Source organism: Lonchura striata, chromosome 2 (genome assembly GCF_050655825.1).
Source record: "Lonchura striata isolate lonStrDom1 chromosome 2, ASM5065582v1, whole genome shotgun sequence".
Taxonomy (NCBI): Eukaryota; Metazoa; Chordata; class Aves; order Passeriformes; family Estrildidae; genus Lonchura; species Lonchura striata.
This window is the reverse complement of record NC_140704.1, coordinates 123249208-123260612: the sequence shown is the minus strand read 5'-3', so window position 1 is coordinate 123260612 and position 11405 is coordinate 123249208. Positions and strand designations below refer to the sequence as shown.

The following is an 11405-nucleotide window of genomic DNA, read 5'->3' as shown; positions in this document are numbered from 1 at the left end:
AGAGTTTAAAAATATTAAAAGTTAACATAATAAAAGGATGCTATTATGATACTTTCACCTTATAATTCTGTATTTTAGATACAATTCTTCCAATTTAACTACTACTTGGATTTTTATTTATTTCTGTGTCTGTTGCCAAAGAATTTTTTTGAAAAAGCAATTAAGAAATCAATTAAGAGAGCCCACTTTTCCATTTCAAGCAAGCAATATTTTTGCCACTATGGAAACAAGGTTTATGTGATTACTATCTATGTTCTTGGCCACACAGTGCATACCTGTGTCTATGTCTCTTTCACTGTCTTTTTCCAATATGCTTTTAAAGTCTTCAACTAACTTCAGACAAATTTCCAGAGGAGTAAACACCACAAAAATGCAACTCCTTTTAAATGCTGAGAGGTTAACTAGCCAGGCAGCAAAATAGTGTAATTTTCCTCATTCAGAAACATTTTTTTCGTAATCTTAGATTACACAGGAGAGTAGAATTATAACTGCCTCAACCACAGGTAGATTTCTGACATTTGCGTCCTGTTGGTCAATACAAAAGCTAAGTAATAAGCATAATGCCATTTCTTATGGAACTGTTTGTTAATGGAAAAGGGTGTATCTGTAGTTTTAATTAGAGTCTTTAATTTGTTTTCCCTTAATGATAAAGTTATCTAAGATACGTATGAGAGTATATGATGAATTCACCAAAATGCAAAGGACCTCTCTACACCATTTTTCCCTTTGACTTACATTCCCCTTAAATAAGTCTTTTAGTTCAGTGTACATTAAAGATACAATAACATCTTACTGTATCAGGCACCAACAAAAATAAAAATTAGAACTTGATGTGATTTCCTACCTCCTACTGTGTAAGACTGCAGCATTTCTAGATCACTGTTGGTTTCCACACATTACTTGAAAACCAGCTAATACTGGCTTCCCTGGAACAGAAACTGCCAGGCTGAAACAGTGTCACTGGCTAACCAGTTAGCGCCTAAAGTGATCCTTGTGATGTCTAAGTACTGAAAAACTCAGCCTTTCAAAGGCTCCATCTAGCTGCTTGAAATCAAATGCTTCACTAAATACATTTGTGTAATCCATAAAACAGACCCTTTCATGCTAGCACAGAATCAAACCCATTAAGTATAATACCAAAATACTCAAAATTTGGAGGTTTTGGTTGACCTCAAAAGAAAACAATTATTTGAGCTTACGTCTATCATTCAAATTGCAGATATTGCAGACTGAAACATAATTTTATACTGTGAGAAAATGTGAACTGGTTAATTAGACATTCAATTAGTGTCTACCTTTGTGTATTTAAGGACCAAGGGTAAACATTGCTTCAGAAGACAGTACAAAACTCCAAAATTCAACACCAAATTTTGACTAAGTCGATTATAAGATGCACTATAGATAGTGTTCATCACCAAATAGGTTAAGGTTTAAGTGAAAAATGTAGTTATTTTATTTAAGTAATAGATACCACTGCATAATATACACCAATAATGTTATTTCGTTTAGAGAAAGAAAAACCATCATAGCTTAAAAAAAATAGCAGTTTCCCATTGTATTTCCTTCAGTAATTATGTCTCCTAAAAAAAGAAAAAAAAAAAAAGCTAAGGGTGGTATTATGAAGGTTTTATGTTGTTTGAAATAAAAATTACAGTTCTAACCCCATATTACTTGGAGAAAAAAAAAATCTTAGGTAACCAGGAGTTTGGCATGTTTACCTTGAGAAGAGTTATTTCGGCTTTTTATAATTCAAAGAAATTACAGTTCTTGGGTTTGCATAACAACAATATACCTGCTGGATGCTTTTTAGCTGCACTTCTAGAAATAAAAAATTCCAAAACACTAAAATGATCTCAGAGCTCTTGAAGATTTATTGCAATCTGTTCTCAAGGGTGCTGATCCAGCTTTCAAATTCACAAAAAATGTCAGGTTGCCCAAATGAGAGCACAACTGGATACTAAAGAGATACACTTGTACAGAAGAATAGATGTATGGATACAGGCAGCAGGATTATTCATTGAGATTATTAGCACACAAATAGAACTTGTTGGATTGGATGCTTGAAATGTAAAGTGGGTCAATACTTCAGTCAGACAGAAATGAGTGGGTGCTGATTCTGAATATTCTGTCCTAGCCAATTTTAGGCACATACCTCCTGTTCATATTTTAGAAAGATGGAAAAAAAAACAACAGCGAAGCTTCATCACAGAAATAATTCATATTTAGAATTCTTGTTACATTCCAAGTTAATGTGGAAAAAAAAAAAAGTATCTAAAAAAAAATCAGGTAGTGTCGTTGTATGTGTTGCCACGAAAATCCCAGAAAAGAGGCATTTCTAAAGGGCATTCCTCAAATCTAAACTCGTTGTCTAACCACAGTATTGTCAGATGCCAACAATCTCTTACAAGTCTAAGTTTTCTATAAGCTTCTTTCTAAAACCAGAAGAAAAAAGAAAAGAAACCGACAACAAAAACTACACAAAACAGGATAAGGATGCTCATGAAGCCTGACAGAATATAAGGGGTCAATTTAAGACCTTACTGTCAGCACTAACAACACCTTCATGCCCTGGGGCATTTTGAAGCTGTGTTATAGGTTCACAGCGATCTTACCTGCAAAAATCTTGGGCACCTGAAAGATGAAATGGCAGAGAAGTAACAGTTTTGAACAATCATGACTTGGGGATCTATATTCAAAAGGGAAAATGAGGCTGCAGTATTGAATTTGTTTTGCAACCTGTCAAGTCTCAAAACTGACAGTCTCAGATGTACACAGTAATTCCTGCCCACCTTCCTTCCCACCTGTAACCCATAAATAAGAATTTACCTTGTAAAATGTTTGGCATCCAGTGAATCTGGGCTGAGTAACCACTCATAGCTCAGTGGATAGGGCTTCCTACTGTGTGTTAAGAGATACAAGTAGTCAGTAGAAGACCAATGCCTGCTGAGTCAGCTTAAGCTCATTAATTCTTTCTCCAGGCTACTCCTCACATTTCTTTATAGAGAAGGAAACAACTTTCTAACCAAGGCAGAGCCCAAGGTCTTCCTGCATCTCATGTCTCAGCACTTGAACGCTTCTCTTTCACAGAAATTAGGAATATAATTCAAGTGTCAAACCACACAAAACTTCAGCAAAGATGTTCTTAAGTAGGTACTGCTGGTTAATGAACTACAAAAATCCCTAACCACTGTAAGAGAAGGCCACAAATACAGGACAGCATGGAGAAAAGAGACACAACCAGGATACTGGAACACAATGACCTACTAGCAAGAGCAACTACTGCTCTTAAATGTAATGCAGGGGAATTGTACTTCACTTTCAGTACACCACCAACTGTTCCATCCATCAGCATTCTGAGGCTTTGTAATTGTCTAAAATCGATGGTGTAAAGTCCCCCTGATCACCGATTATTCATTAGGCTGGTATGAAATACCATCTGTTTATGCATCACTATCCCTGCCCTCATCTCAGAAAGCTCACAGGTCCTCTCTCCACGTCCTTTTTTCCTGTGACTGCCCTCAGCTACCCTGTTTCATTTCATGCACTCTCTAAAATGTTGACTTGAAGCATATATTGAGCAATTACAGTCACAACCTGCTCAGCAGATAACACTGGAGAAAACTGAACCCAAGTCCACTCTGTTCTGAGTTGGTATCAGAAAATTAGTACTCCCTGAAAAAAAAGATGGCTGTCATCCATGACAAGTGACAGTTAATTAGCATCCAAACCAGAAGCAATATAAAAAAATGCTAGCTGTTCCTGGATGAAAGAAAAAGCACAGATCTCCTTTTGCAACATGTCAGAACTTTTAGACACGTGAAAAACTGACGTGTTAGTGACTATATCTAACTGTGAACACATGGTATTCTTCAAACACCACAAGGCACATCTAATAGGAATTCTAGTATAGAGTACAAGATTCATCTGTGCATAGTCTTTGACCAATTCCCATCAACTTCAAATATCTGTCTTCCTTTTTCTAAGGACTACAAGATCAAGTACAGGCTGCAGATCTTCAATAAACTATTGAGAACAAAAAGTACATAAAAAAATTAAATATGTAAGTAGATTTTAAATGGCCTATTAGGAAGTAGAGGAGATAAGAATCATGATCTTCTTCTTCTTTCCAGTGTAATGGATTAAAATAACTGTTAACAGCTGTAGGAATGTTATATCCCTAGATCTTAAAACCAGTCATTAGTATTCAGGTGTATGTAGATTTCACACCAAAAAGCCTTCCTGGTATACAGGAGTGCACTAAGAACATGTACACAGCCGCACAGTTATGCAAAGAGCCTTTCACAGATTCTTTCTATCACAATAAAATGCCTGCATTACAAAGATTAGTGAAATAAGTGGTGATCTGTGAAATGCTGAAACAAATACGACTTCTTAATCTTTCTCTCCACTATTGATAACCAAAATATCCTACAAGAATCCAAATAGAGACAAGCCTCTCATACTACAGAGAAACTAGGTTAAAACACAGTGACTCAGAACAGAGATGTCAAGTGGTTTGCTTGAATTTTAATGTGTAAACCTATGGGTTAAGGAAATTTAGAATGAAAGCTGTCAAGGGCCTAACCCTTGAACAACCCCAAAGCACTGAATTCCCACTGAAATAAACAAGCGTCAGTTACATACTTAGACCTAGCAACACAGGTCTAACCACACAAATATTTCCATTTTTATCAATTCCTTAACTAGAAAAATCACCTGCCATTCCCTAGTACCCGGTTACTGTTCCATCAAATGGGGATTTATTTATTGCAAAATAAAATCATCTAACACCACTAGCACTGAACCAGCACAGTGTATGTCAACAGCCTATGCACACAGAAAAATATAAAAACAGACCATTAGTGAACAATTTTCTAACTAAATTTGAACCTTGCTCATGGAGACTGGCAAAATATATACTGAAGACCAGGTGCCCACCACACCAGAATAAAAGGTTTCATACATAGCAAGCTTGATTGAGAACAAGTTTAATACTGAAAAAAGGAGACTTGTTCCTTGTGTTAATACTGCCAGAGTGCAGTGCATAATATATGTGCATTTAGATGTTTAAAATTGCATGAGAAAGAGGATGATAAAGTGGTAATAATCACGATTGCTCTAACACCCTTTCAAATTCTAAGTATTCACAGCTTATGTACTGAAATAGTAAAATATGCACATCTGTGCATCTACAAATCCCTGCAAGTGCATCGCTGTAAGAAAACGTTAAATCTAGAGCAAAAACACGGTGTGTGACTGCAGATAGAAATTTCAGAAAACACCATCGACACGGACTTTTCGCAGGACAGACTTCTTTCCGAGTGCTCGGTGCCGAGGATGCGTTTCCCGGTGGGAGGCACCCGCCTGTCCCTCACCGCGGGCCGGTCACGGAGGGGCAGCGCCTCGGGGCTCGCCCGCGGGCCGTGCGCGGTGCTCGGCGCTGCCGCCCAGGAGCCGGCGGGGGTTGGAAGCGCCGCCTCCCCTCGCAGTGCGCGGCGGGTGCGCGGTCGGCCCGCGGCTCCCCGCGCCCGGACGGCGGGGCCGGGCCGCTGTCCCGCGGCCGCCGGGGCGGCCTCGGGCGGCGGGGCACCTGTTTGAGGATCCGCGCGGGATCGTGCAAAGCAGAGGGCGGCGCGTTCGCGGTGGGGCGAAGAAGCGGGGCACATCCTCGGGATAGCCGGGAAGGGAGGGCTGCGCGGAGCTCCGGCGCTCGGAGGGGCGTGGAGGAGAGACACGAGGGCACACGCGTGTGGCGGGGCGGCGGGACAGAGTGAGGGGTGCCGGCACTGCCGAGGCAGCGCCTCAAACTCGTCCTCGCCCCTACGTTCGCCTGGGCTGCGCGGGGACCCGCGGCCATCGTGGGTGGGATACCCGCGCCCCCACCGCTGCCCGCCGCGGAGGAGCCGGCTGGCCAGAGCGCACCTTACCTCGAAGAGGGGACCGATCTTATTCTTCTCCAGGTAGGCTTGGATCCTCGTCTGCTGGTGAGACGCCATGAAGAGCTCCGGGGGCGGGGGCTTGAGCTCGTCTCCCCCGGCGGCGGCTGCAGTCCCTCCGGCTGCTGGCGGCTCACTCCTCCGCTGCACAAGGGCTGCCACAGCGGGAGAGGGCGGAGGCGCTGCCAAAGTGCCCGGGACGGAGCTAACTCAGGTAACTGGGGGCGGGGGAAAGGAGCCGGCTGCCGGTCGCCCGCTGAAGCCGGGCGCGGGGCTGGCCGCCCTCAAGGAGCAGCGAGCGGGCGCTGCCTGGAGCGGAGCATGGTGCAGTGAGCGGAGGAGCTGCAAAGGCGGCCCCCGAGCCCGCGCCGCTCCGCGCTGCGTGTGTCTGTCAGTCCGTCTCTCTCTGTGTTTCTGTGCCAGGCAGCGCCTTGGCGACGGGAGCGGCCGCGGCTCAGCGCTGCCGCCCTCGGCACAGCGCCGAGGCCGATAGCCGCGGGCTCCTGTCAGCTCCGCGGCCGCCGGCGCCCGTTGACGCCCGGGCTCGGCGCACAAAAGGCGGGAGCGGGGGAAGGGGGAGGAGAGCGGGCGGGAGGCGGGGGCTGCTGTGCCGCCGCCGCTCCCCTGCCCGCCCGGCGACGGGCTTGCCCCCGGTGGAGCCGCAGCCCCCGCTCCCCGCCGGCGCTTGCGGGGTCCCCACCTGGCTCCGGTCCCTCGGGCGGGGTGAGCGCCGCGGGCCGCCCGGCGTGAGGCACCTGAGCGGCACGGGAAAACTTCGGCTGGGGGAAGGTCGCGGAGGAGTGGAACGAGTCGCGCTGCCAGCAGGGAAGGGGGATGCAATGACTGCAGCCAGGGCTTTTCCATAATTTCTGTTTAAATTATCTTTAAATCTTAAAATGCTACCTTTCTTATGATGCCAATGAAATTACCAATTAGGTACAATGAGCATCGTAATGGGATAATTGGAGTAGCTATGTAGGTGCGTCCTGGTCGCAGGTTGTGTTGAGTTCCAGCAAGCAGCCAAGGGCGCGATGGAGCAAGTAAAAAATATTAAGCCGGCTTCAGAGAGTACTGAGTTAATGGGTGCATCAAAGAATCAGTGTTTATTCTGTCTTCAAGTAACTAGTATCCCACCATTTCTGGAAGCAGGATCATAACCAGCTTTTTTTTATTTTTTTCCCCTCTCTCTGTTTAGAGAAGTAAAAAACATGCTTCTTGGGGTTTGACACTTCTGTTCTTCTGCAGTAACTGATTTTGGTGTACTAACATTAACCTGTTTGGTAATAAGGATTTTTTTAAATACACAAAACAGCTTTCAAGACTATTGGGAACATTCAGCACATCTGCTGAATCAGGCTGCCTCTTCCCAATCAAGCAGTGTTCTGCAAATGCGAGAGTACAAGCGTCTCCTGATTCAGAAACCGCTAAAGAAAAAGATTAATTTTGTCAGGAGTCAAAGATCCTGAGTTCTGCTCCCATAGCCATTGACTCTTGTTTGACTTCAAAATCCTCTGTACTGACCTAAACCTCAAGCCTCTACCTAGAAGGAGGTCAAGTGTAAGTTGTATTACAAAGAGCCTGCAGCGCATCCTGTAGTGTAAGCAATAGCATGTAGAATTCTTTAATGGTTTGCTGGAATGTGCTCATCCCAGACTTACTGAGACAGTGTTTGTTTCCATAGTAGTCACTTAAAAATGGCACATTTTTTTAATTTGGATTCTCAGTGGGTAGTCTTCTAAAATTCATATAACTCAAGAGTTCTAGCATATCTTCTTCAGCAAAATATTGCCTGGTGCCACCTAAATAATATGGTGCTAAGCTACTTTAATCAGCTTAATGAAGATCATACAATCATAAGGGTAATTGCCAGTGATGCAGGTTCTCTACAGTGGCTCTAATGATTCCCATCAGATGAGAATGTTTGTAAAATTTCATAAATCTTACCCGAATCCAGACTGTTCCAATGAGTAAAAGTCTCCCACTTTGTAAAATGATGCCCCCACATGATGCAAAAATGAGAGCTTATGTTTCTATAACCCTACACAGCCTGACTTCTCAAAGCAGCAGCACGTCCAGACCTGCTGAGATATGGCCATTTCAGAACCCGCAAACTGTCACTGCTCTGTGGAGACCAGGAAGAGGACAGAAGAAAAGGAACAAGACTGTCAGCAATATGAGACAGAATGAATAGAAAAGATAATTTATTAAAAGAGGTTTTAAAGATAGCATAAATGTCTGTGGTTACATATTTTACAATTAGATAGATGCCAAGATCTCACTTTTAAAACCTCAGAGTTTTGAGAATTTCTGCATTCAGTTAGTTTTTTCTTTCCTCCCAGTGAATGACAGAATGGTTGAGGTTGGAAGGGACTGGTTCAATCCCCCTGCTACATCAGACTTACTTGCAGCTCATTGCCCAGCCCTGTGTTCAGATGACTTTTGATTATCTACCAAGGATGCTGGATTGTTTTTTGGTGTCCGTTGTCATTCTTGCTTCCTTTTTCCCTAGACCATTTTTCCTTCTCTTAATTCTCACCCAGACATATAATCTAGATTTTCCAGTTGGCTTGGGAGACACAGTAGCAGTCCTGCTGTGGCTGGGAAAGCTTCCAAGGCCAAATGTAGAATTAGCTTTCTAAATAGACACATCTTGCAACCCCCACAGCTCCCATGAGAGTTAGTGACAGGTTATCCTTTGATATGGATTAGGTACTTTGGGGAGATAAGAACACAGACAGTTCTTTACCACGAGCTTCATGCTGCTGTTACCTAGTTGAAGGTCTGCAGCAGTTCCCTGCAGTAAAGCTTTCTGAGTGCTAAAATACGGGAGTTCAGGTGTCTCCTGCAGAGAGCATAGGCTGAGTGACATGGTATAATAGGAAAAGGAGCTTCACTCATAGCACTCTTTTCTCTTTTTTTCCAAGCACAAAAACTGTTGCTAGGTTTACGACAAACCACACCAAAATAGCAATCAATAAATACATGTGATTTGCAAATAAGCACAGAAAGCTGGATATGTCCCTGTTGTCCTCTTAGTTGTTAGGAGAAAAACATTTTCAAATTTTAATTAAGATATTCTAAGTTTTTAAAACTGGTATTAATACAGTCTTTTAAAATTAACTTTCATCTTCATGCCAAAGGGAAAAAACTCTTGGATTAAAATTACTGGTTTAGGCATGCTTGAATTTTTTATTACTTTTAGCAACCTTTTTGTATGAGCAACTGAACACTAAGTTATTTTACAACCTAAGTAATAAAATATAGTCTCTGTATTGCACTTTGCTATGGTCCTGTTTAATTTCATGGATATTTTTCTTTCAGGAGCAGTATACAGCATGCACATCTACATAACACTCAGCAGTGAACTGCAAGAACAGAAACGACTGAAAGAATTTGCACACAGGCACCAAAAAATGAAGAGTATCCCAAATAAAAAATATATTCCCCTCACAAAACAAGATTCCCAAAAAACAAGGAGAAAGAGTCAAAAGAACAGGGCTATTTTTAAGATGCTCGTGACCACACTCTATTCAGTTTTTATCCTGTGTCTATGATACCTGAGCTCCCTGCTTCTTACCATTGTTATGTTGGTGGGTTTCTCACCTTGCAATCTTTTCTTCAAGAGAACGGTGTGCATTTCTGATAAGTCGTTTCCGGTTTGACTTACTTAGTTCAAGGACTTTGCTAGAGTAGGGACCCATTAAATAATTCCATGGTAGTCTACATCACTACAGTCCAGCCATCAGTTTTTCAGTTTTTCAAGTTTGCTACAGTTCCAATGCTGAGCACTGAATTTTCTAAGTTACAGTCAGTTGCAGTACCCATTCATCATTGCCAGAGTTAAGTTACTCAGGCTTCACATGCAAAGGTGTTCTTCAGGAGTCAGAGCTGCCACTGCCTAGCAGAAAAGGAAACTGATGACTTGGCTGGCTGTAAAAGTACTTTGTGGGTCACAAATACCAAGTGCCAAGTCAACAATTTTTTTTCTCTTCTGGCTAAAATTTGATCCATATGCTCTGTACAAAGTTTATTTTTTGAGATGGCATTTGGAGTACAAAAGAGACATTACAATCTAAGAGAAATATAGTGGCAATATATGAATTTATTACAAACCTTTAAATGGCTTTCTAGTTCCCACTAAGTGCTGTATGTTTCAGCTATCAAAAAGTCATCAGAAATTCCTTAACAAACCTTTCAAAAACAATTACAGAGAAGAGAAAATGTAACAGGCACATCAAAAGAGGTGGTATTCATCAAAACCTGGTGATGTCTTCCTTAGAAAGCTTCCTGTTTTGTCAGTGTTTCCTTTCATGTAATAATTCTACAACAAAGAATTCTTCCATTACTGTGATTGTTTCTATTGAGTTTGATATTCTATGCAAAGTCATTATCTGCTTCATGAAGAACTATGAGCCATTAGTCAACAACTGACTAAATGCAGTTCTTAAAGTATCCTTGTACTGTAAAAAAAAAGGAACTGAAGTTACATCCAGGAGAACAAAATCCCTGAGTTCCTGCACTTTATAAATGAAACATTATTTTTTATTGCCAAAGCATAGCCTTAGAACATTACAAATGCCTGTTGTAAAATTTTCTGGAAAAGCACACATGCACACACACACACACTGGCTAAATATTGCAGTGCTCCAAGCTGTTTAAAATAATGAAGGTCTAGCAGTTCCTGACCTAGAAAGCTGTCATCTTGCTTTTTATTTAGCATTCCCCTAAAAATGTATCTGCTTGGATAGCATGTCCTCAAAAGAAATTGAAGCATCTTACTGTATTATGCTGAAATATCCAATTTACCTTTTATCCCATATCAAGTTAACTAACAGAATTGGGAATAACATCACTGGAGGGCTGTTTTTGTCCACTTAATTTTATCTGGTGTGGTTTTCTTAAATGTACTCAGTAAATGATAATATATCCAAAAGCTTGAATTCAAGCAACATCAAATATCTTTTGTTTGGTTTTCTATTCACACCAAGATAGCAGCCATGCAACTTCAAAATCTGGACTTGACCCAAACTTATTGTAAAGAGCAAGAATTTCTTTGCATCTGCATTCTCATAGAGAATTTAACCTGTGTTTTGGATATTTTGTCCTTTATACATTGTGATCTTTACCACAAAGCCTCTGTGGTAGACTTATTCTCTGCAGGGCAGGAGCCCTTGGGAACTTGAAAGTTTGCATTATCCTCAGGCTTTCAATAAGGACAAGAACAAATCACTGTAAAATCCAAGATTCATAAACCTCCCACTGTGCTTAAGGAGGATGAGTGTCTACCTCTTTGACTCCTCTTATTTTCAGATTTATTCTGTAGTTTGTTTTCGTGTATAATGTTCACTTTCCTGCTTCCAATGATTTGTTCAGGAATGCTCTCATCCTATTCAAAAAAGAAAAATTCCATTGTCAACCTGAAGAATCTAGCTCATATCATATTAGCAATCCAACCATTAATAGAAATCA

The 11405-nt window shown here is 41.7% G+C and overlaps 1 protein-coding gene across 12 annotated transcripts in view; it reads right to left on the bottom strand.

The window, feature by feature from the left end:
• The window catches only part of C2H8orf34 (chromosome 2 C8orf34 homolog), a 262725-nt gene extending 256226 nt beyond the window's left edge, over nucleotides 1-6499 (bottom strand). For 10 of the 12 annotated variants that reach the window (XR_014953440.1, XR_014953441.1, XM_021555581.4 and 7 more), the window contains exon 1: nucleotides 5928-6499. Coding sequence is in view for 8 of the 12 variants with exons in the window: in XM_021555581.4 (XP_021411256.2) it covers nucleotides 5928-5996 (69 nt within the window). In the remaining 4 variants the exon portion in view is untranslated. Of the gene's footprint in view, nucleotides 1-2826; nucleotides 2899-5922 lie in introns of all 12 variants that reach the window. The other 2 variants (XM_085573876.1, XM_021555580.4) reach the window with 2 other exon arrangements.
• Nucleotides 6500-11405: the final 4906 nt, after the last annotated feature.